The sequence below is a fragment of the Oreochromis niloticus genome, linkage group LG10, assembly GCF_001858045.2.
Source record: "Oreochromis niloticus isolate F11D_XX linkage group LG10, O_niloticus_UMD_NMBU, whole genome shotgun sequence".
In the NCBI taxonomy this organism is placed as follows: Eukaryota; Metazoa; Chordata; class Actinopteri; order Cichliformes; family Cichlidae; genus Oreochromis; species Oreochromis niloticus.
This window is the reverse complement of record NC_031975.2, coordinates 8568501-8594562: the sequence shown is the minus strand read 5'-3', so window position 1 is coordinate 8594562 and position 26062 is coordinate 8568501. Positions and strand designations below refer to the sequence as shown.

Below are 26062 nucleotides of genomic sequence, written 5' to 3'. Positions count from 1 at the left end.
CTCACCATCTTCAGTGGGGACATAAATGTTGAGGTAAAGGCAGTCCTCACTCTGGTTCTGAACATAGGTGGCTGCAGCATCCAGGTTGTCTGTGAACCATACTGGTAACATGATCTCAGGAAGCACCCCGTGCACATTCTGGGGACACACAGGCGCAAAATGAGTGGCATTGCGAATCTCTTGCCAGGAACCTGGGGCTTCAGGAGGCTGGAAGCGCCTCTCGCCAATAGGTGCGGTGGCATATGGCACACCTAAATACTGTTCCACTGGGCCCAAGATTTCATTGTTGAGCTCTTTCCTGATACCACGGACCTTTCCGTAACTCGTGGATACTATGGGGTGTTTCAGGTCAACTCGTTGACACGAGGAAAGCGTCAGGTGCAGCACTAGTCCCAAGAGCCACACCAGACAGTGATTGGCGACCTGCTGAGTAGAATAGTGACACTTCCCGCCATAGCCCTGGTGGCTGGCAGCGCTGAATGGAAAAAACAACATGTCCAAAATAAAAGCTCTTGTACTCATATCAAAGGGACTTCAGCTGGGAGCAGAGAGGGATCACAAACTCAGTGGGATATGGGGGATGACAAAGGCAAAAAGAGGATTGGTGGAAGGGGGCAAGTTAACGGTGTTCCTAGAGCGCCATGGTGAGGTTGAGGGCCAGACAGCATTCTCCAGTAGACTCTGTGGTCTCATCTGTCTTCCTCTTTGGAGCTCCTGAAGGGTCCAGAGCTGCAGCTGGGATACCAATTAAACCTGGAAGACACAGACAGGTTGCAGGTTTGAGTAAAGGCATGTGAATAAAAGCTCTGTCAGGTCAGGCTGTTTTATAAAGCCACAAGAGACACGGCAAAACAGAAGGATGCACTCTTGTGCTAACTATCTCACAGAACTTAAACCAGATATTATACAGTGTGTCATCTGTATTTAAGTCAGAGTTATTTAGCCAGTTTATACCATCACAGTAATCATATTTGGATGTATTTTCCACACATTAGCATAACTTAGCTCAACACACTGCTAGCAGCTAGCATGGCTATACACTTCATGTTCTCTTTCAGAATAAGTGTTTAAATAACATGTTGTCATGCTAGCTCAACATTTAATAGTTCTAGTCAGGGTGAAAATCATTAAGCACCGAACAAAACTGTCATGTTAGTCACCTATTTAAATGTAATAAACATTTGGCTAACATCTATTTAAACCATTTCCTTATATTTTAAGGCTGCATTTTCATCGCTCTGCTAATAAGATGGAAGAATACTGTGTGTAGACTGCACCTCATGAGTGTCATCTGAATAGACTCTGAATAGTCTCAAAATTATCTTGGCAGTTGCTACATGTTGTGCGATGGCTCCCTAATGGATTTAGGCTGTATTTAGAATTCTCTCAGGGTTTTCATCATGTTAAAAGGAAGTTTTCTCCTCACTTTTTCCAAGTGCTTGCTCATTGGGAACTGCTAGGTTTTTGTCTGTCATATTCTAAAGTCTTTTGATAACAGTACAAAGTGCAATGACATTCACCGTTGTGAATTTGTGTTACATAAATTAGCGTCGCCTTTTCAGATTCTTCATTCTGTATTTGGTGGTGACTCGTTGACTCGTTTGGTAAACGTTAAGCTACGAGACCGTTAGACAGAATCAAACGCAAAGGGAGAAAGTAACATCATTGTTAGGATTTTTGCACAAGAGTTACAGCCCTTTGCTGCCCTCACATGCTTTCAGAAATACTTGAGATATTTTAAACTTGAACTCTAACATGCTATGAAAGTCCAAACCTTGGGTTTTTGAAAACAGAAGTTTATAATGAGCATGTGAAGCCAGGGTTTTATCTGAGAATATTCAACGTGGCTTCAAAAACATTTAAATTTCATACCAAAGGGAACGTTTTCAATGACTAATGTGTAATGCTGCCGCACTTTATGTTTTCATCTTCCCAGTAATCACAGGACTTTGAAACCTATATGAAACAAATAATTGTATGATAAGCTAATAAATAATAAAAAAGTAAACACAGGCTCATGCATGATTTTAAAGCATGAACAAACCCCACCGGCCCTCCACCCTTTTCAGCCATGTGTCAGAGTTAGCCTTTTTCTCACAAGTTCAGTTCCTTCGTGCTTCCAGATCATTACAGATGAATGGGCAGCGCTTATCTCACTGTGGCTTTGGGAGACGGAGCCGTTTAGGTGTGATAAAGGCTTTATGTGGTGCTAACTGTTGGTTGAACACCACTTCATCCCTCCGCCCACAACCCGACAGTATCCACACTCCACTGCCAGTCAGCAGGCACAGGGATTGATAGTTAAATATAGCACGGAGACAGGGTGCAATATCATAGGATGTTTAAAGTTAGTGATGTACATAATGACAAAATAAGGAGAAGCTGTGTGGAAAAAATATCCACTTGATTAAAGCCTTATTACGGTATTTCATGGAGGAGGTACGATTTGTAAGGACACCCTGAATCCTCATCGGAAAAGTTGGTGTGCAGACATAGTCAAGCTGAAAATCCAACTTAGAAAAAGATTAATGTGAATTATACACAGTACATGACTCTAAATTGTGCTGCAAAGACTCATTGTGAGGGGGTAAGACTGCGTGGTTGGAGAAGCCACTAAAGTTGTGGAATAACTCTGAGAAATGGATGAGACGTGTTCATTCCCCAAATTGCTCATCTCATTTTGGTATTAGCATTTTTGACTAAGCAAAGCACACTTAAAGGAACAGTGTATCATTTTATTTAGCCTTTTTTTTTCTTATTTAGAAGATAAGGATTGACACCGCACTTCTACCTGTCTCTTAGAGACGTGTCTGTCACTTCTAAAGCTAGCTTCATAATGGATAAAAAACTTTTTAAATATTCACAAACATCTGTCCTTTCTTTTTAGATAGAGAGATTACTATTGGCTAATAACTGCAGTGGTCATAACTGCTTTTCTTATTTTGCTAGGAGCTAGCTCAGTGGTTAGTTAGCAAGTTCTTACAAACAATTTCCATGCAAATTAAAGGCGAAGGCAGAAATATGCCAGAGACTCAACAATGACAAAGAGATCTTAGGTGCAGAGCCCTTTTTGTGAATTATTTTACTCGCCAACTGGTTGTGGAATACTTATTTTTCCCTAGCAACCAGAAGTTGCCAGGAGGTTGCCAACTGGTCTCTAGTCCAGTGTGGCTGAGGTCTTAGATGAGCAATGCTGGCAGTAAGTGAAGTAAACTCAATGCTGAAGCAGGGGTGAGGAACAGCCTTCTGAGGTTCAATGAGTTCACCTCTTTCTAATTCCAAAAGGCCACAATGTATATTTTCATATATGTAGTCTTATTTCCAACTAACAGTGACTCGGTTGAGGCAAGCTGTCAGACTTCTGTGAAACTACAAATGGTTTAGAAGCTTTTTTGCACATATGTAGTTCTAGTCACCAAGACCTCAAAACAGACTTTGATGTACAAACCCAGTTGAGTTTTCCATTTAATTTGCTTTAAAACTGCAGGGAGATGGATTTTCCAGATGCAAAAAGATGGCTTCAAACAACCACAACAAGCTTCAGAAAACACAGAAACAAAAAGGAAATCCTGACAACTGGTCTCAAACTACAAATGATCAGTAATATTTGAAGTTAGTGAGACCAAGAGAATAAAACAAAATGCAGACAGAAACTGAAGTACTACACACACACAGGCTCACACAAAAATGAATATATATGCACACTATAAAGAACGCCTTTGTAAAGGTTGCAACTTTAAATAGGGTCTGATTACACAACAGATGCTGTCACTGCTCATTGCTTACATTTTCTATATTTGTGTACACATCTTGATTTTTGAACAGCCATCTGTGTTTGTATTCTGTCGGTAAATGTAACTTAACATATAGCACAAGCCCAAGGTCAGAGCACCTCTTAGTATGCCCAGCAAGGATGCACACAGAGGTATGTCCTTTCTGGGAAGGATTGCATAGGTGGGTCAAATGCTAGCAGCCCGCCAGATTGTTCTTTATATACTATCTTGCCTCTCTGCACGTGCTAGCAATGATATGCACACATATGCACACAGACGTGTAAAATCCAATGAGGCATCAGATGTTGCATGCAAGAAGAGACTACAGTAAGTACAAATTGGTCTCACATGTGGCTTGGAAATGGTAGTACCCTAACATCTAACATCTGTTCGTGTCAACCATCCGTGAGCTGGAACGGCATCGAGCGCGCATCTCCACGCATAAAATGAGATAAACTGACACACAAATCACCAGGCTGATGTAAGCTGTTTTCTCTTCTGTTTTATATAATAGGTAGTCCTGTCAGCTGAAGCTATTTGAGAAGGTAATGCCTCCCTGCCTGTGGGACACTTTTATGGGTATGTTTTAACGAAATGGTCCGAGTGGTTTGTGAAAACTTTCGCTGAATGGTGGTGTTTGAGGAAAATGCTTGCCTTGGGATTTTTTATTGCTTTGTTTCCACTTTGACTGTTAAAACTACATGCACTACTTCAGCTGTCAAGCTGCTCTGCTCTGCTAGTCAACATCTGTGGATGACAAGCAGCTTAGCAAGCCAGAAACAGAGTGCTGAGTTTTTGACTAAACTTTCTTATCTCTCATCTACTGTCTCTGTGCTGAGAAAATGAACCTCTGGTGGCTCTGTGTTGTCTTCACTTGCATCCAGCAAAATGTAGATACAGCAATCTGTTGTCTTTTTTTTTTTAAACGCACCATTATTTGATGAGAAAGAGAAGTCCTTTTTCGCAGAAGTGTGGCTTTTGTTTATTCCCGTCAACAGCATCTTTGCGAGTTAGCAGCATGCTACATATACCAGCTCTTTTCTTGGAGATTTTGGGAAACTGCTGTGGGAACTGAAGTGGTAATCTAGGCTTGAATAATCTACATTTGTAGTATTTACTTACTTACTTAGTTCTACCAATATAAGCTATCTAATAGGGCTATTGGTTCTACCAATATTAGATAGCTTACAAAGTTGTGTTATTAATGCATACATATTATTAAAATTTGGGATATAATGGTTGTATTGATGGATAGCAACTTGAAATGCTCCAAAAATGGCAATACAGCATGTAATAATGTAAAGATAAGCTCTGGCAGACTTGGCTCTGTGTTTGGCTTTAAAGGGTTAAAGGAAGTAGAACTCGACTAAACCCGAGCTACAATGCTAAAGCCTGTACACTTAAAGATCCTGCACATGTAACCCAAGAAAACTTTCACTGAGCTGGGAAAAAGACATACACAAAACTGTTTAAGTAATTACAAAGTATTTCTTATATAAGATATATCTTTATATCTTGGGAACTGGGTTTAAGTGGGAACGCATTGGCATGATGTAATGTAAGAAAGCAGGTGACTCATACATGCTGTCTGCCTCGCCATGTTTCTTGTTCTTTTCTGATTAAACCAGATGATTACATTGCTTAATGTTCACTTTAACCTTAAATTGACCGGGGAAGAATAAGTTGTCTTGTTGATGAATTGAGAGGCTAGAAGATTAGACTTGTCAGGCTGCATATGTAGGTTCGGCCAAAGAGCCTTATCCCTTTTTCACACGAGGTGCTGAAGCTACCCAAAATCCACTCCAGTTCCTCTGTGTACAGCCTGCCAGGGTGCACAGGGTAATTCAGGGTATGAGGGAAAAAAAGAGTTGCAACTTCCTGGAAGTTGCAGCTCTCGCTCTTCCTGGAAGTTGCAGCTCTCTCTTTTCTAATGGTGGCTTTTGGGAATTCTCTCAAAAGCCACCATTAGAAACGTTCATTTGATTTGACAATCCATTACTGAAGATGTTAGTCCATTTTTAAAGGTCCTTACAGGTGAGTTTTATGCAGTTCTTGTCATCTACAATTACATGTGATTCATCTGCTTAGAGACCCAACTATCAATCCATTTTCTTAACCGCTTATCCAGTTTAGAGCCCTCTGGGTGCCGCAGTCTATCCCAGCTGAACTGAGCGGCAGGACAGGTTGACATTACATCACAGGGTTACCCCAGAGAGGCAGTCAACCACACACTCACATGCAAACTCTACACAGAAGGGTCATGCCTAGGGTGTTTTTATTTTTTTTTTAAAACAACTGACGGTGAAATACTATAATTTAATGTATTCACTAAAATCTTCTTTTTCTCTTCATCTTCTTAAACTTATTAATATTTACAGTGGTAATAAACAATAACCAGAATAACATTTTTAGATGTGCCAAATACCAAAATAGTATCGGTATACTTTCAATTTACCAGTTAGCCTATGTTCCAACTCCGGTTAGTGACAGAAAGAAAGAATGAGCCACAGATCTCTTCAGATTTGTTCTATAAAACCATCTATGAAGTTGGTGTTAGCAGCTGTTGTAAGATGAATCATGTGTCCACCCCTGTCTATCACAACTAACTTGAAATCATTATAAAGCCTGCAAAAAAGGAAAAACAAGCCTCAATCTGAGAAGCTTCGAAGCTAGGAAGTTCTTAATGTAGCTAGCAGGCCCAATATTTAATGCCATCTCAGTAAGGAAAATTTTCACATAAAAGACACTTGTAGCCACAGACATTCACTTTCAAAAAGAATTTGGACAACCAACAGTTGCAACACTTTTGGGAAGTATTTCCTGTAGGATGACCGTTGCTCTGAATCAGCTGTGGATAGCTAGCTTGCTAGCAACAAAACAACAAAGGTTGCTTTACTGACTCTAAAATCAAAATCTAAACTTCAGCAAACACGTGTCCCTCTTCTGGATGGAGTGGGAGCCTTATTGGCTAAAATGAATATTTGGGCCAAGACAATTCAGCTGTACTTTACAACTTCTATTTATATAGCAATGGTTCACAGAAAAAAAGCCATCTCAATGCTCTTAATGATGCAAGGTAAAAACCCCAACGGTGGCATCCCATGAGCAAGCACTTGGCAATGATTAAGGAGCAGATCACACCAAATGACAACTTTGCAACCATGCCAATCCTGAGTATTCTCATGCTGCCAAGGGGATCAACCCTTCATTTTTAATAATCAGATGGCATTTCCTCTAGCAGAACCCTAAGAGAAAATTACATTGTAGCAAATTCTGAAAAAGCACTTTGTTTTTGCGTTCATTACAGCAGGCACAAAATTTTTACAGTCAGTTGCTATAATGCCTTAGCATCACTGTCATTGACTGAAACATATACACATAAATGGGAACTAAATGCCATGTAAAGTAATTTCCTCTAAGTTTTTGTGCACATGTTTTCATAGAAAGTCTGCCATGATTTCTAACTAAATCACTCTGTAACAAATCTGGTCTAGAGAGCGAGATCCAGACAAAGGTTAATCTGTCAGAGAAATGTTTTAGGTTGTAAGTTCTTGTCACTGTGTTAATTTTTATAGCGACCACATAATTCCGGAGAACTGCTGCATTGTTAGTGCTGATGGAGGCTTTGAACTTCATCCTACAATTTATTCCATTTACCATAAGCTCTCCAGACTCCAACAGCAGCTCAATCAGATACCATGGCCGCTCCATCTGCCACTGCGTTCCCATCATCATCTCACTGCAGCCAGAAAAATCAGAGGGATATCCTCAAGGAAATATCACTTTACACTTATTGTAATTGAAATCAAACCAAGATATAACTGCAAACATCCAATTCAAAAGGCAATAAGGCTTTCTGGACAAATCCTGACAGGGAAAGAAAGGCCAAGCTCAATACAGCGCTCAAATCACAGCAAATTAAACACCTTTATTTTTCTTCATGGACTAATCCTGATAAATAATATGAAAACACAGGTTAAGATGAAAAAAAATGTTGACAAATGATCAAGGAGAAGTCAATTAAAGGGGCCTTAATGAAGAATTGATGCGGGTTATTAAAGCTGCGGTGAGGATCATCAAGCAGCAGGCAGTCGGAGCAGATAGGAGATGGTAGACAACAGGCCCTCTGTCACCGCTGGACCAAAAAATCAATATGTTGCTGTTGGTAACAACAGTTTCTCTATCCGCTTAACACATGTGGATCACATGGAAATCCATTTATCTTACCCATCTACAAATACAACACAATAAACAATCAAACAGAGAATGATATCTTGACATCAACTGGCAGCGGAACTTTAGAAATGTGTTATAGTAGAACGCTGTTGCCTCTAGGGGCTGTTACTTTTTATTTATCTGCTTTTTTTAAGTGTGTTTGGGGGAGAATTTGCCAAATTGAGGCCAAGTAGTGAGCACAATCTGGTGACACACTAATTAGCGATGATCTAGGTGAAATGCTAGCTGTGTTAGCATGTGTATAAGTGTCTGTGGGCGATACACACAGTTTGAAGGAGCAGTCTGACAGCTGCTTTGCCTCAGGCTTAAAGCTCATTCAAGAAAAGAATGGCGAACTAAGTTAAATAGAGAAGGCCGCTTAACCATGTTAAAAATGACTGTCCGATCTTGCTGACACATGGTGCCTGGAGATGAGAAAGACGATCGTTTTCAAGCTCAGAAAAAAAAAAAAAATACAGTCGCAAGTTTGAAAACAGTTCAAAAGAAAATGTGTCTAGAGGGGTCAAATTTACAAGATGTTCAGAATGAAATTGAATTAACTATCCTGCATTCCTCTGGGCATGCACGTTCAACGCTACACCCCCCCCCCAACAAATCTACAATCAGCTTTCGTCTTGATTCTACTGAAGGAAAGTAAAAAAACAGCTTGAGAGTAGCAAAACAAGAAACTCAAACTTTATCAATCTCAGAATGGGCCTGCAATTACTTTGGCCAAATTAAAATGTGATCACTGAATGTTCATGTAATGTGTCAGCCTCTAGTTTGTAAACCGACAAGCTACAACCCATTTTATTATTTCCCAAAGTATCTGACTCCCAATGAAAATGCTGCAAATGGTTGTCTCATGCTCTTGATGTGGGTGTGTTAAGAACATTTTACTGGCAACGTGCACGTCTGACTAATTCATCACCCTCTGTGACATCCACATCCAACTGACAGGCAAATCCCTTTCCTTTTATTTGGTGAATGTCTGGATGGAATGCGTAGCAAGTTGGTAAAACAAACTGCCGTCAAAGCCTATACAAATCACTAATAATATAACAATTATAAAAATAACATTACATGAGAATAATATTCCAAACTCACTGTTTAATATTTTGAATATGTATTTGTATTGTATCCAAATACATATTACATATTGTATCAATTGCAATTTTATTTAATTCACTTTCCTTTGTATAGCACCAAATCACAACAACTGTCACCTTAAGGCGCTTTATATTGTAAGGTAAAGACCCTACAATGTTGGAGAGAAAAACCCAGCAATCAGACAACCACTTTGAGCAAGCACTTGGTGACAGAGGAAAGGAAAAACTCCCTTTTAACAGGAAGAAACCTCAAGCAGAACCACACTGAGGAACGAGCAGGCTTCTGACTATGACCAGTTGGGGGGGAGGCAGTGTGGGCAGGACAAGAGACAAACTATAAAAAATAAATGTTTTAGAATTATTGGTAATGATTAAATGTAGTAGTGTTACATAAACACACAGGAAAAGAAAACAGATGAGTGAAGAAAAATCCTCAGTGCATCATGTAAAACCAGGAAGGATTCAGTTTCACCTGATTGAGCCCTAACTATAAGCTTTGCTAAAAAGAAACGCTCTAAATCTAAATCTAAAAGTAGAGATGGAACCACAAGTAGGTCCACAGTCTGAGACCGGAGAGGTCCATTTGGATCATATAGTAGTGTGAGGTTTTCAGGACCCAGCCAGTGAAGAGAAGCTAATGCATTCACCAGGTGGCCACCAAAGATTAGTAGCACTAATTCACTATCTCATGAAACATTTCTTTTGTTCCTATGTTTTTGTGTTTAATCTGCTTTCATATTCATATATTCAACATCCTTTGTCTAATATATCCATTATCCCTCCTGGACATGTCCAAACCATCTCAAGCTGCATTCAACCTGATACATCATAGCACGTCACTAACATCTCACTCTTGACCTTTCCACCTGTCGCTCTCTCATTCACATACATGCAATCTCTCATGAAGGGAACCTGGAAGTGTGGAGGTATGCACTGATGTACCTCCACACTTCCAGGTTCTCTTCTATCTGCTCCTTACTTGGTGTTTATAATGGCCAAAAAAAAGCATCTTTGTAGAATAGTATGATGACTCAGTGAAGCAAAGTTAGCATTTCAAACCTGATACAGATACTTGGACACTTCAGTGTTTTCAATAGCACAGGCAAAAAATTACAAAAATGAAGAGGATTTAAAAGAAATAGAAGATTAAACAACACCATCAATAGCAACACTATTTTCAAGTTGTCTGAGAGCAACAAAAAATAAAACAAAACAAAAAAAGGTTACAGGTGGGTACAGTTGGCTGACAACGTTGGCTGCCTGCATTGACATTATTGTTTTTTTATAAAGCCACTGCCTCAACGGTGCCTCAATGGTAACTTAATAGATGGATAATGTGGCTATCGAGTAAATTGCTAACAGTTAAACAGCTAATGCTTACATGTGTACTCTAAAAAATGTTGTGATAAATGTTTAGTACTTGTACAGTGTTACTGAAATGGAAGTTTTACTGGCCTCTTGTTATGAAGGTCGATTATTTGGCAGCTAGTGAGGGGAGGGGCTATGTGCCTTGTTGTTGGCATCAGTGGTCCAATATAAATTTTTTGTTTCAATCATTATTTCAGTTAGTATCTGAGTGTCTATTTTTGGACAGCCCTACCGTCAAACAACACTTTCGTTTCGTACAATTTTATACAATTTCTGCTTGAAAAAAGGCAAAGGAGGGCAAAGTAAGAGAAGCATAAGACCTCATTTAGCTTGTTCAGTTTATGATATATCACTAGTCATTAGTAAGAAAGGCCAGATGATCCAATTTTCAAAGCTTTAGAAATACTCCTCAAATCTTGTCCCAACAATCAGCAGCTGTGCACCTCTAAGCAGTTCCCTCTCATACTTGAGATGGGAATGTGAAAACAAAATAGCACTGCATTTTTAGGAAGCTCTTTCTATTGAAGATTTATTAAGAAATAGAAGTTAACTGAAATAGGAGGTCAAGTTGGCTGCTCATAGGATTGCTAGAAAGGCAAATCAAAACCCCTATTTGACTCAAAGAAGACCTTTAGGGAGGTTTAGCGGGCTCTGGAGTGGTGGTGCACTGTTCTACTGTGCAGCAACACCTGCACAAGCATGACCTTTATGGAACATTCATCAGTAGAAAACCATTCCTGCAGGAGAAAGAAGGGTGCAAAATTTCATGAAAACAAGAGCTCACCAAATGTTCCACACGGGAATGGATCGATCATGCTTTGGGCTTGTGTTGCAGCCAGTGAAACAAGGAACACTTCACTGGTAGACGGAAGCACGGGCTCAGTTAAATACCAAGCAATTCAGTGTCTGTCAAAAGGCTGAATACACAACAACTCAAAATCCACAACGGACTACCTAAAAAATACCAAATAAGTTGAAGGTTTTCCATGCCTATGACAACTGTGATTAGAAATATGCACAAAGTCTCGGGAATATTAGCGTAACTAGGTATAAAAGGGTGAACTGCAAGTCTCTTTACTGACAAGCGTAGTGCTTGCCAAAGGGGTGGTACTAAATACTAACTTTGCAGGCTTCCCAGTTGTTTTTTTAAATAAAAATTTAAAAAAAATATCAATTACAAAACTAATCTTAATTAAAATATTAAAGGTCTTATAGTTATTAGCTGTTTTTATCTTAAAAACACTGTTCACTGGATTAAGAGCATCAACTTAAAATAATAAAAAACAATCTGTTCTTTCTTAAAAGGATTCCAGATGACGTGATAGTTTTTCTGCCAACAAAACTGAAAAAGGGAAATAATAATAATAGCACAAGAAAAATATCCCAAGGAATAAAGATGGAAAGAACAAGATATGAAGCCAAAGTTAGCACAAAGGGGAAGGCTTGGGAAATAATGTGAGGAGAATGGTGGAAAGATAAAATGAGCCATGGCCACAATACAGGCAGGTGCTGATAGTTAGGGTAGAGTGGTTTGCTGGCTGTCATGTTAGAGCTCTTCCTCCTGGTCTTAAATCACACTGATAGTTTTTGAAGACAGCATGTCAAACCATAACTAGGAAAGAATTATACTCTTAGCATAGGTTGAATAGTTCCCGTCTGGTCTGGTTTCCTCTATTGTATCTAACCAAGGATTTACACATCTAAAACAGTGATACAAACCCTGGTGCTGTACAAACCTACTGTGGACCTCAAATGTCCCTAAAGCCAAAGGCCAGCACTTTTACATCACAGTCATTGCTTCATTTCACTTTCCACATGGCGGTCTACCTTCATAACACGTCACTCGTCAGTACTTTTCTGCCTGCGCTGTTCATATTTTCAAATGGCCATTCTGCCATAAAGTTTCCCTCGCAGCTCATTTCAAACCAATTCAATTTCAGTAGTGTCAAAGGAGAAGTAGCATGGCTGTTAACCGTGATTTCATAAGCCACGGACGAAAAGAGAGAAGAATCTCTTTCTAGGAGGCAACAATCTTGACTTATCAGAACCAGAACAGCATGTTATCGCACATTTTTAAAATGTTCTTATTTACTTTAGAGCATTGGTCAGTTTAATATGCAAGTAAACGTAAATTTTGCTTGTAAGGACTAAGCATTAATATTCAAATTCACCAAGTAGCCACAGTTCTGTTTTACTCTTAGATAGACTAGTCTGTAAAGTTTTAATGAGTTTTGAATATTATTTTAAAAAATTAATATCAAACTACAGTGAAGCCCATGTTGAAAAGAATGAAAGAAAATATTTTTCACCGATCATAATTGTTTTCAGTCAATTAAACACAGCCCTGTATTAAGATGTTAAACATGTCACATCAACAGTGGTCTACTGTATGTGTGACAGCGGGATATGGGGATAACCTGGTAGTAACACCAACACTCCAGGCGCTAGTCATTTATGTTTTTGCTTAAACGTGTTCTTTTTGTCAAACGGGTTAGGAAGGATTTGACAAGAATTCCCTGGTGGTGTGTTTGCAAGGCCGACAAAATGGAGCTGTAGTACCAAAAGCCCTCGTCTTTTTTGATTGAATGCTTTCAGGTAACCTTGCGAATAATGAGACCTCGCTCAAAGAAACAACAACAAGAAGTCAGAGAAAATGGCCTGACATTTCTCGGTAATTCCTTGTCTATGTAAACTGCCCCCGGTCTAACTAAACATACCCCTGCTGGGTGAAATCACTTTAATGTGAACTGAGCGTATGCTTAATTGAACTATTACTGCAATCTGTGTTGTCACAGTAACAAGCATGGCCTTGCCTTTTTACTATCATATAATCAAAGTCTAGCCACTTGTGTTTTGAACATTACAACAAAAATGTGATTAGGTTTTTCTTTATTATGGATTTAAAATGATATGTTTTAATGGGTGTTACAATTTGAATTTTAGTTACACTCTCAAGGGGAAATAATACACATAAGGAGCATTAGGAGATTGTGTGGTTCTTTCTTGTGTAAAACTATGTCCGTTAAAAAAAGGCTATGCTACAGAGATCACATGCTGACAATGAAGTGTGTATTTGGAGAGAACCACGGATGTTTTGAAAGATTTGAAAAGACATAACATGAAGTGCAACAGGAAAAGCAGGAAAATGGAGCTGTAATACTAAGACTGGGTGGTAAGTAGATGTAATGCTGTGCACAGAAGCTCCTGTTGAAGTGAGAATGGAAAGAAAAGACCGCAACAGCATCTACACATAGTTTTATGAAGAAATGTTACCATGTCAAATTTAAACTTTGGTTTAGCAAAATCTTTTAGAATATTTTTTGTTTCAAATCATTTTTTACCTGATTTGCTTTGGTTTCCACACAATGCTTGTTTAGGTTCAGGTACCAAAAGTACTTGCTTAGCTTTAGGGATTTTTTTGACATTGTAACGTACAGGTTAAAAAGCTCTTTTCGCTAGCTTACAATAGCATTCCCACAGACATCATACAACCACTGTGTCTCCTTCATTATCTTTTTCTTAGCAGATAACGTCTGGGCTTATTTATAGGTAATAGTGGGAGCCTGCTTACTTGTAATATGTATGTTGGGCTAACAGCTGGTAACAGCATTGAAACTGGGCGGATAACTTCTTAATAAAGTAATGGTAAAGAGTCCAGCATGAGCAAGATTTTACTTAGAATGACACAAAACCATTTATAATACTATAGGAGCAAAAACATATATTTTGAAATGGATAATACACGGTAATTTTGTAACCAATTCAAATCCAAAACCATGAGTATCAATAAACCTTTTCATTCAATACTGAATAAGTCTTTACACAAGCAAAGGTGTTTGTTTAGTTGCTCAGATGCTTTGAAACATTTGATGCGATTACACCAGCGTGTTACTGTCTCCCTGTTTGGAATTCAATGACTGTCTTGTGTTTTTAAGTACATGGCATCCATTCTGTTCGCATGTTCTTGTTTGTTTAGTTGGAGTCTTTCAGCGCTGCTGAAACCCATCTCCCTAACTGCTGTGGTAATGCACTGTAGGCCAGTTGTGTTCTGCACATCCAAACAAATGAATAATTAAAATGTTTTTTAAAACAAGGCTGGATTGGATAACCTGCGTAGCGTTTTCTCCTCTTTGGCAACGCGGCAGCCTTTTTCCTCTGAAAATTAAACCAGGCGAGCTCTATAAGTGTGAATGCAGTTACTCCTGCAATATCAGCAGGGGATCCCAAGAATAACAAATTGAGTCTTTCGGGTTGTTTTTTTCTTACCCTTTTTTACACCGAAAAGGGAAAATGGCATTGAAAACCATAAATATCAGCTCACGCAGTAATACGTAGCATTTTCATTCTCTTCAGAAAAGTCTGAATAATTGAAATACATACAATAAAATACATTTGCCTCAAAGGAATTAAAAATACACTCATCTGATTGGATGATATGGCATGGAAACTGATATTAGGTGGACTGTATATCTGCTAAATAAGGTTCTTGTATATTCTGATTGTTTGACTTATTTAGGACTTTTAGGACGAACACCAATACCGATAATTCTTGATTTAAACCTGATAATTCTTTTTTCAGACACACAAAACATAAACACAACAAATCTAACACTTGTTACGTGTAGTTATTTAATTACTCATTTACGCTTTGCTCTGCCCGACTGCTCAGATCAGCTTGTTGTGTTTGTAGGATTACAAACACTTGTTGCGAACAGTGAATTTGCACAGTGCCCTCTGGTGGACAAGCTATGCAACACTGACACTCATAACGTAGTCGAAAGATTCTTTTCCCGTTCTTTACTTTTTTAACCTCCATTTATCCACCCTTAGACTTAAATAAAAAGTGAAATAACAATCACTACTACAAAAGCTGGATCTACCTTTAACCAAGTGCTTTCACTGCATAAGGCTTAATCTAACTTAAGTTACTGAAAGGGAAAATGTTGTGGTCTAAAAGAGCAAGCAAAAAACCTCACATCGTTTTAGTAAGGATCCAAAGAAAAATCAGCTTTTTACGATCAGGCACAATCACGATCTGAAGTAGGTTTTTTCACACAACAGCAGGAGGTCACCTTGCCGAGGAGTTGAAAATGTACACCGGTCCTTAGCGGCTCCTCCTCAAAAAACTAAATATAGAGCCAATGCTTCTGAGCCGAAATTAAAACTGATCTGAAGGGAAAGATCTCCCATTAATTACCATTATCTTGTTTAGCGGAGAGCTTTTTGGTGAAAGACTGCTGTCAAAGCTAAATTCATTAGTAAATATATTACTCCTGTGGCTTTGCTGCAATAAAAGTCACACTGTGTTTTGCAAATTGCCTGCAAATCTTTCGCTGCCCTCAAAATAGCACCGTAACAATGACCAGACACTGAAAGATAAATCCAGACTGTGCAATCTGGACTTCAACATATTGAGGAATCATTATCAGTAATGCACAAGACCAATCGGTGACGGCTGCAAGAAATATGCTTTTCTTTTGATCTTCAGGAAGCCATTATCATATGTTTTACATCTATATTTCATGAAAACCTGCTGCCAGGGGAATCTGTAATACTGTCTGAGATGCAACACTGTAGAACAAGTGTTATTACACTCTGGCATAAATCGATGGATACCCAGAGCGCATCAATATTATAATAACTTGTCTACAGCCATTTTAAACTCATCCATTAAAGAGCAGCTATTATTTGGTAATGTAGATGTGCATCATATTGGAAATGTGGCAGATTTTAAAATAAATTTAGAATAGAAAACAAAAAAACAACAACAAAAACATCACACGTTATATGCGTGAGAGAGCAGGTGCATTATGTTTGCTCATCAATGAGCGTGATAATGGGCAGGACAATCGTCTATAAGTCGTGCAGCCGGTCCCACGGAGTTCAGCAACATGGAAAGCGGGCCTGCTTCATCGTCTTACAATGGGGGCATCATTCATATGAGTAAATACGCTCTGTGCTGTTTAAGGTGACACAACGCAAAACAGCTACAGAAAGTTAAACACTGACTGTCACGTTCACTGGAAGGTGTACTCTTAACAGATGGGATGGCTGCAGTCATGATCTTCTGGGTTAGCTTACATAAAGCACTAAGACTTGCTGTATGTGATGTATTCTGCTGGAATGATTTGTATGCCCAAAAGTGTTGAGAGGTTTCCTGTACTCCAAAGGTACTGCTGTGAGGTCAGCTGAATAAAAGATGGGGGTAGGCGCAATCTGGGTTTCAATGCCGGTACAGACTTTAAAAATTAAAAAAAAAAAAATGAGGAGAATACGAGTAGTTAACTGGATGAAGGTTGTTGTTTACTAAATTTGATTATGTGTGAAGCTTACACTTCTGCTCTTGAGACTTTTTCAGTTCTCTCCTGTCATAGTTTGTACACCAGAGAGACTCCGCCATGCCACTTGGCTTCATCATCATTAGCAGAATAACACAGAGCAGTGTTCACACAGTTCACGTGGACTGCTGCTTCCAATAAACTGCCCTGAATGTGTTTGACTGAACTACCTGACATACTGTAAGGGTGCATCTGAACTCCCAATGCTACCACAGTGGTCCTCGATGTTCAATCATTTCAAGCGACCTGAGCCGTGTCTTGTTATTCTGTATTTTTGCTGAATTTATTTTCAGTTGTTGAGGAAGTCCTAAGATTAGTAATGCAAACAGAATATTCCGTTCAACTGAAAATGATCGTCAAGGTCAGCCATTGTTCTTCTGGTAAAACAATGGTCACAATGCAAGCAGCATAGAGGCTGGCTTGTAGAAAGCAGTAGCATGCTCTGGAGATACAGATGATCAGGTGAAAATATGGATGGTCTAATATAATGATTTAGGTGTTTACATGAAGCTGAATTACCCATGAATCACTATGTACAGTAGAAATCCTAGCATATGTAGCACATCAGCAGAGCAGCTTCTCCTACATGTGGCACACTGAGGAACTGTATTTAGGAAACTGAAATTTCACATACACCTGCTGTCGATCCCTGGTAGTCTAGTGGTTAGCAATAGGCGTGCTTACCGCTGGGGCCTGGGTTCGATTCCCGGTCAGGAACACCTCTTACTGAATTCCCGGAGGAACCCAGGGATTAATAAAGTTTCACCTGATGTAATCAAATCTAGATATTCAGTAAAAATACACTCAAAGTGTAACAAAGTACATACATAGAATTTTGGCTGTATTTTGCACATCTAACATGGGTTTTTACACCAAGTTGAGCAGGATACAGCATCTAGTGACTTAATGTATAATAAATAAAATACAACAAATCATCCTTGTGGGATGATAATTTTTACACAGGGCAGCAAGTTTAATGTAAAGTTATTTAAATGTTGTGTACAGTGCATGTTTTAGGTGAGAGACCAAGATTCAAAAGAAGACAAAATTTGAAAAAGTTCCAATTTTCCCATTAAAGCTCGCCACTTAAAGTGATGCTTCAAAGCTTGCTCTTTTCATCAAATCCACACCCAGGGGTTCATATTTTTCAGCAACGAATGCAAAACGTCTGCTGCTTTTGTCCGAATTTTGAAAAACATTTTTAAACATCAGTAATATTCGGTATGCCGTTCAGCGCTGGTCAGAGTTTGATCATTGCTGTTCTGTGTTTTTAAATTGAGAGCGCATTGCATTACCTAGCATCTTTCTATTGGCCACGTTCTCACAGCTTTAAATATTGATTTGGTGATAGAGACAAAAAGGACAGTGGAGACACAATGACTTCTTAATCACCGCATCAGTTTTCACTGACTTCCCAAATTATGACTTCACCTTTATTTGTTGGGCTCCTGTAAAGCAGTGATTGAACTGCCCAAGCACCAGCTGACATGAATCACACACTCTTGTGTACTTTACACCGAGCAACAGTTCAATCCTGCAGCAGTGGCAGAAAGCAAGTGGTTATCTACAGTTCCTGCAGTTCTGCTGTATTTCACACTTGTCGTCAGTGTCCTTCACTGTATTCCAAGCCGATGAGACTACGCCGGTGTCGTAAAGCAGCTATCAAATCCCCATCTAAAAATGTAGAAGCTGACATTTAAATAACAGCAAAATGGGCTGCCGCCCTAATAAAAAGTATCATGTCAAATGTGTCTCATTCATGTCAACACAGCCCACAGCTCCATAATAACCATCACTGACAGACTGCTTGAAAGGAATATTTATTATAATATAATTTTTTTAAGAATACATGTCATATTTGAATGCCAGCTGGAGTTTGTACACCACTGCAAAAATAAATAAATAAAATAAAATTAATCAAATATTACAGCTGCTTAATGGATCACGTGCGATGAATTTAAAAGGTGGATCTTTGTGTTTCAGGAAAGGTCACGTGTCCCTTTTTAATGGGCTTTTGCCTGTGTCACTAATAAAAAGACGCATTAACTTAGCGCACATTTTAATGGGTTTTGCCGTGATATTCTTCTCGGAGCGCGCGAGACAGGACGGCCCTTATCCTGGCTTATCTTATGGATCACTGTTATGTGATGTTGCTTCAAAGGAGGTTGCACAAGATGGTTACCATGGCATTTGCACAGGCGTTTTCTCCAGCTTTACTTTGCTCACAGATAATGGGTCAGGTCAAGCTATTCTACAGCTTCTCCTCTCTGTGGTCGTGATATGACTGAGAGCTGGGTCATTTTAACCTCCCTTTCCTCTGACTCGACATCTTCGGGCAGAAAATAAAATCTCCGAGCCTCCATTACAGCAGCTACAGGTTTAAACCCAGCATACAGTAAATGTTTTATATCAAAAAGGGTTAAAGACACTTGGCTAAGGTACGGGATGCGATGAGGGGATAGTAACAGCTCCCACAATTCAAATATAAACAAGCTGCAGATGGGTTTTAGTGCAGTTTTGTCCTGATTTTTATTGTTCAATTTTTTTAAAAACCCCACCATTAGCGTGTTAAAGACTCCAAATGTAAGAAGTGATGTCCTGTGTGCAGCTTTATGGACAGCTAGTCAGTGGTATTAAGTGTACTGCTGCAGTGACTATGGGTTACATCTAATCCCAAAGTTCAGAACAACAAGAATCACAGACTTGTGAAGAATGTTCTTGATAAATCTCTAAGGGCTCAGGTCAGTCCCACACAGTACAATTGTAAACGGCATGAGGGTTCTTTTGTGGAATTTTTGGACTCTTGATAAACACTTTCTCTAAGTGCACAACCCTGAAGACTCTCGTTGTGGAACTCACTCACAACTCGAAAAAAAAGGACTGAGAGTCAAACCCAAGAAGTATCCATGGAAATATTGAACATTAATATAAGAGCATGTTAACTCTGCACAAATAAAATCAGTTTAAGTGCACTGGGTGTGCGTTACCCTAATGAAGGCTATTTTGTGTTGGGTATTTTTAACAGAAACGAACTCTAGCGTTCACACTAGTGATCAAACCTTCTCTGGATTTAAACACGACACTGACTTTGCCATAACCTGAAAACATACTGTTTGTTTTGGAAGTGTAAATCTTCCGCCTCTTCTTCAAGGTCTGCTTGGAGCACTTTGAACTGGATTATATGAAAACATATAAATACATTAGAAAATATAATATTTTTGCACAATTCAAAGTATCTTATTTCAAAGTATCCCCTTATTAAGGCTTTTCCCCCCAGTGTGTAATGTCTTTAGTTCTCTAGTTTATGTTTTTGTTTTTCTATTGTTAATCTAAAATACAATTATGACACCAAAAATAATCTAAAGTGGCTGTAAAGTCAGAATTTTAGCGTTGAGCATTCCAAGCAAATAATACAAAAGTAAACCCAGAAGGTATTTGAAGAAAATTGTCTCATCCAAGGCCAAGTCCCTGATAGAATTTTCCTTTTTTTTGTGCATTTTCTCTTTCATCAAAGACAATCAAATGACAGTGATCACAAACTCCTGCCTTGTCTCTCGCAGTGCAATAACACATGGAGTAACATGTAGGTTCTAACTGAAAAAAAAAACAACACATAAATGCAGTTGGCTTTTGGCCTTGTGCAGCCAGATGAAAGCAATCGTGTGTGTGTGTGTGTGTGTGCCAACCTCAAACATGAAGTAACAAATGACACTTCATTTTACCATCGCTTATTACACCTCAATCTTACAGTTATGAACCCATAAACCATAGAACAGCTTGCAAGGTCGGAATGCTAACGTGCATGAGCCTGTTCACCAGCTGCCATGTTGCTACCTGTTATTTCAAGACATGCAGTGACATCACTTAGCAGCAGTCAAACAGCAAAGCACTGATGAGGAAATTCAGCTCAAAATTAAATGAAATCAAAGCAAAAAAAAAGCAAAATAAAAAGACAATATCCCTAAAGTAAGAGAGGTAAGAAAAATAATAATAAAAATCATATTGTTTTAAAATTCTGGGCTATGATGATGGAATCAAGCACTGATATGTGACAAGGCTGCATCATCCAAACAAACAAATACATCTATACAAACAACCCAACAGCTGTGCTGCTGCAAGGAAGCTCTGACTTTACGAGAGGAGAGAGAATATTAAAGTGAACACTTCTGAGCACTTCACCTTCCTCACCCAAACATACTTCATTAAACATTAAGACTTAACACATTTTGTTCCAGATTGTAAGTCCCCCACCTTGTGTTCTCATTCAATCCATTAAGCAGCCGTTCTTTCCTTTTCGTCCCTTTTATCTTCACTTCTAGGCCATTTTCTCTCTAGAAACCGACTGACACCGAGCTCGCCACAGTATTAACTTTATTGGCCCTTAACTGTAGTTTATTGGACGTAGTGCTCTGGGAATGGTGGCAATCTCTGTATGTTCTTGAAGATTAAAAAAAAAACATTAGATGAAGCACACGTATTACCTGCGGTGTATATGAAGAAGAATGGTCATGCTACAATTCTGCCACACTGTAGCGTGCTATTTTTTTTATTTTTTATTTTGTCTGATATGTAGTGAAACAAAATTCCCACTAAAAGATGAAACCCAGGCAAGGCTTCCCGGTCTTCAGCTCCATTCTGCTGTCTTTGAGTAAGCCTCCTAAAATGCCAGTGCCGAGGCTGACGTTACGCTGGCCTAAGAAAAGCAATCACAGCTATTTGAACAGCACGCCAACAAGAGTAATACGAAATTCTTCAAAAGTCTACAAAACCACTTTATTGGTTTTCTGATGGATTTTAAATGTCACTTCTCCGTAGCTACAGGCCCCATATCTGTGTGTGTGTGTGTGTGAGAGAGAGAGGGAAAGACCAACACACATTCATTCCTTTAAAAATGAAAATATACCATTTCTCATCCATGACCTGTCAGAACAGAGGTCCTGTTGTCTGCCATTAACTGAGCACTGCCCAACCACCGCTGAATATTAATGGAGCCTTCCCTGGATCATCAGCATGTGCATTTAATTCACAATCCTATCTGCATCTTCTAGGGCACAGGCTTTTTTTGACTGCCTGTGTGTGCGTGTGTGTGTGTGTGTGTGTGTGTGTCAGAGCTGTTGTGAATTTGTTGATTAGAGAAGACGTCTTCTGAGTTCAAGGCCTGTCACACACTGTGCTTGAGATGAGTTACGTTGCAGCACAGACGAATAATTAAGCTGTCATCAATAAATGTAATGATAAAAAAAAAGGGATCATCAGAAAATAATCAATACCTCCACAATCGAGAGGGATCGGCAGCCCCGGCTGAGAATAGCAAGCCGGTCTGATTGACGGTCCCCGTGCATGTTGAGCTGATCTCCAATTAAATCGCAGCGATATCTCCCCGCTGTTAAAACCACTTGGATACGCAAAGTGGACCGATCACGTTAAGATGCCACAGCTTATCAACAGGCAAGGCCAATAGAAGGCTCCCACTGAAAGGAAGAAAATGTGTGCTATAGCAACAAAGTGGCCCGAGGATTTTACATGGGAGTCTCATTCCTCAGTATTGACAGTGCGTCAGGACGGGCAACGTGCGCAATGTGCGAAGTCACCAAACATATTGCGCACACATGAAGCCCGCGGTAGACAGCAAATCTCCAGTCACGTTTGGGTGCTGGTGGTGAACATATGGCTTACCTAAAAGACGCGATGCAAGCACCGGAATTAAGATGAAGAATAGGATGATGATGATGGCCCGTCCATCTAAGCACGATTCTTCTTTTCTATCCCCCGTCGGCGTGTCGATGATCTCCTAACTAGGCCATTTCTCTCCGGCTCGCAATTATTTCTCAGGAGAGCAACGCAGTCGCAGGCTTCCGCACATCAGCACACCTTCTCGGTGTCCGTCTTTCTCCGGCTTTTCCAAAAAAAGCACACCTCATACTGGCCCCCTCCTCCTCCTCCTCTCATCCCTCTCTGACAACACCCCTGCTATGTTTCCTTCTCCACGGAATATTTGACTTTTTTTTCTTCTTCTTTTTTTAAATCAGGTGGAGACGCAGCAGCGAGTGCGACTCAAACGCGGGAAGGAGAGAGGGAGAACGAGAGAGGGGGGAAAATGAACTCACAGGAAAATAAATGCGTAACGCTATAGCGTCAGGACTCGCGCGTCGCTTCAAAAGTCAACGCAGCGATCTGTCCTCTTTCTCTCCCCCCATTTGCCCGCGCTGATAATAATCCGCGGTGTGCGCCCCCGCTGTGCCGAACGGCCCCCTTTAAAGAAAAAAAAAGATTACAGGTTGACTGACTTAAAACACGAAACAGCGCTCCAGCGAAGACACCCCACCGAAATCAGGTGTCCAATCTCTTCTTTGCGCGCTTGCGTGGTGCTCTCTCTCTCTCTCCCTCTCTCTCTTCACTTGGTCTCTGATGCTGAGGAGAGAAAGCTCGGAATGAGAAAACAGAGCCCGCACCTTCCGATCAGCCCTGGTGCTTTTGGAACAACACCTGAAAGGCTGTGAATATCAGGATGATGCAGTGGCATTTATTTTTGAAGCCCGCACTGAAGGAGATCCCACTGCTTTTCAATCTCCCTCTCTCGCTCTCTCTCTGAGCGCAGTCTCATCGACTCTCGCGCAATATTTCAGTCTCACTGCTAGCTGTCATGACGAGGAGGCGAGACGCATAATTCGGCGGAAAAGGGCGCTCGATCTGCTGAAATACTCGTGTGGAAAAGCAAAACGCGTTTGCTTCCAGCGTTTATAGGTGATGATCTGTGCCAGGCTGACGTCAGATTTTTGTTTTCTTCTTTTTAATTTTTTTTAATGTATTTTTTGTTACTTTTTTGGTGGGTGAAATATGAAACATCGTAATATACGAATGCACGGGTTACATATAGAGCAATAATAATACAAATAACAGCAACAATAAATGCTTACCTATAATTTCTGCTTCCTGGTTCAGTATTTAAGGAAAATGAGCATGGATGCAGAGCTCAGCTGGTACACAGTAAAGACTACCTGCATTGATGTGACCACTAGGTGGCAGCACAAGCACAACATGCCAGCCAAAAGTGATCAGTTAGTGTCCCTAATAGCGTATTCAAATTAAATCGCTGGGGTTCGCCTCTGTGCTGTGAATTGGCGCCATATAAATACAACTGAGCTGAATCAGTCGTGTTGGCAGTCAATTGTTTGATGAATCTAGCCCCGATAATGACTTTCTATTAAGTTCTGTTTTGTTCTTGGCTCACTCTCGAGGGAAATATGTGGCCCTTCGGCTGCTAGATGCTTTCTCTGTTTGTCATTTGGTCCTCGACAGGTAGCATGAAGCAGGGGGGCTTTTAAAGCTGTTTTTGATCAAAGTAACTGCGGCTGCATCTGGAAGCAATGCCGATAGGAGCGATGAGGAGGGTAAATGGACTGCACTTACATATAGCACCTCTTTACCCTAGCTCTTTACAAAGAGCTTCAGCATTTTTGTCTCTCATTTTAACCACGTAGACACCAAGACGACAGGAGGAAACTTGCTGAAGTTTTGCCCAAGGACACAGTGGGCCCTAAAAGTGAAACAATGAAGACGGGGGCCAAAGAGACGAGGTCAAGCAAGTCAAGTGATGATTGTTGGTCGATTCATGACTCATTAGTGAGTCTTCCCATACAATCTGTGAGGTGTATCATCGCACAGCAAATTTTGGGTGTTACCAAGCTGTGGTCAGAAGAAGCAGAGTGTGAAGATGACACTCAGTATGCTCGCTTTGAATCCACAGTTCAACGTTACAGTCCTCATGATGGAATCTTTCTAGTCACAGGAAAAAATGAACCAAGACGTTCTGTAATTTACCCAAACAAGCCTCTTTCGCTGGATGACTGTCTGAGTTTAGACATGCAGACAGAGGTTGATACGTCTTTACGGTCAGTGAGTCAGGTGAGGAGTTCAGTCATTCGATATAGTTTGGAGCCCGGGATGACTCGTGCAAGGTCTTCGGGGTGACTGGACGCACAATCAGAACACACTAGGGGGATGAAGTAACCCATTTTGCCTTCAGAAGGCAGCTTGATGCCTCATGGAAAGAAAGATGTGGCTGGAAGTATGTCTGGGCCACTTACTAAATGCAGATAGGTGGCAGGAAATGGATAGATGGGTGGACAGATAGATAAATGCACACTAGATTAGCCTTCAATTATGATAGCCATTAGTGCAGAGGAACTGCACCGTGACCCTGTAAATCACTTAAGCAAATGTTAGATGATCTTAGCAATATCTCTTTGCTATGTACAACAATGATGACTGCTCAGTGCAGTGAAATACAAAGAGAACTGGACTCTTTGAGTAGTTTAATTGTGAAGTGAAGAGGTCTGATAGCTAGTTTCACCTGATTTAGGATGCAAAACTGTGACTTCATTACTGTTAGCTTAAACTGACCCTGCGTTTTTAAAATCCCTTTTTTTCTGCATTCATTCATTTCTTAAATGTGTGTACAGTGTTTAATCATCCATTTCTAACCCCTGTGAAACAATACTGTCACTTAGAAGTGTTCTGAGGTATTCTGTCATATGAAATAAAGGGGGCTGATATTAAAAGGGCACAATTTCCAAGGTCAAGATTTCAGTATGTTAAATGTGTCTTATAAAGACATAGAATGCACCAAAGAAGAGTAATCACACACCGTTAGCAAAGTCTTGTTGTCAACCTGGACAGAGAACCTAGAAAAGGTAGCTGATAAGCACTATTTCTTCTGGGCCGGTGCAGAGGGAAATCTTTTTTTTTCACCATTCCTTGTGCAGAGGGCAGATCTCAGGTGTCTTGTTAAAACGAGAGGGGAGATACTGTAGGTACAAAGGTCCCTGAGGCTCTGGCCTCTCATCATAGGTCAGGGAGGAGATTAAAGGGAGTCAACAGCTGCAAGAGTATCATCTGCTTACCAAATATTATTAACTGCAACAACAAAGCGGTATGTGACCAGACTGGGAGCTGGAGCCTTTGCTGTCAGAAACTGTGAGTGGGAGAGAGCTTTTTTTTTTCCTGGATTGCATCACAAGCGAGATTTTCAAGGGAGAATAGTGAAACTCTGCGCTGCTGAATTAAACTGTCGACTGGCTTGGATTGCATTCAGCTGGGGTATAAGCCTATTGTAAATCAAGGCTGTGCATGCTGATCTCCCATCCATGGGTTGCAAAAGGCGGTATATGACTGGAATAATTTGTATATTGCCCTGATGTTGATTCAAAAAGGTACAAGAAAAGATAACTTTGTATCCAGCGGTCAGGACTGCCGCAAA

At 40.0% G+C, this 26062-nt stretch overlaps 1 protein-coding gene across 4 annotated transcripts in view; it reads right to left on the bottom strand.

The window, feature by feature from the left end:
- nlgn2b (neuroligin 2b) overlaps positions 1 to 23783 on the bottom strand; it is a 65048-nt gene extending 41265 nt beyond the window's left edge. For 2 of the 4 annotated variants that reach the window (XM_003450485.5, XM_005471938.4), the window contains exons 1-2: positions 22480 to 23395; positions 6 to 753 (exon numbers count right to left, since the gene is read on the bottom strand). In XM_003450485.5, coding sequence (XP_003450533.1) covers positions 6 to 522 — 517 coding nt within the window. In that variant the 5' untranslated portion in view covers positions 523 to 753; positions 22480 to 23395. Of the gene's footprint in view, positions 1 to 5; positions 754 to 22073; positions 22401 to 22479; positions 23396 to 23720 lie in introns of those variants that run through there. The other 2 variants (XM_025910911.1, XM_013274555.3) reach the window with 2 other exon arrangements.
- Positions 23784 to 26062: the final 2279 nt, after the last annotated feature.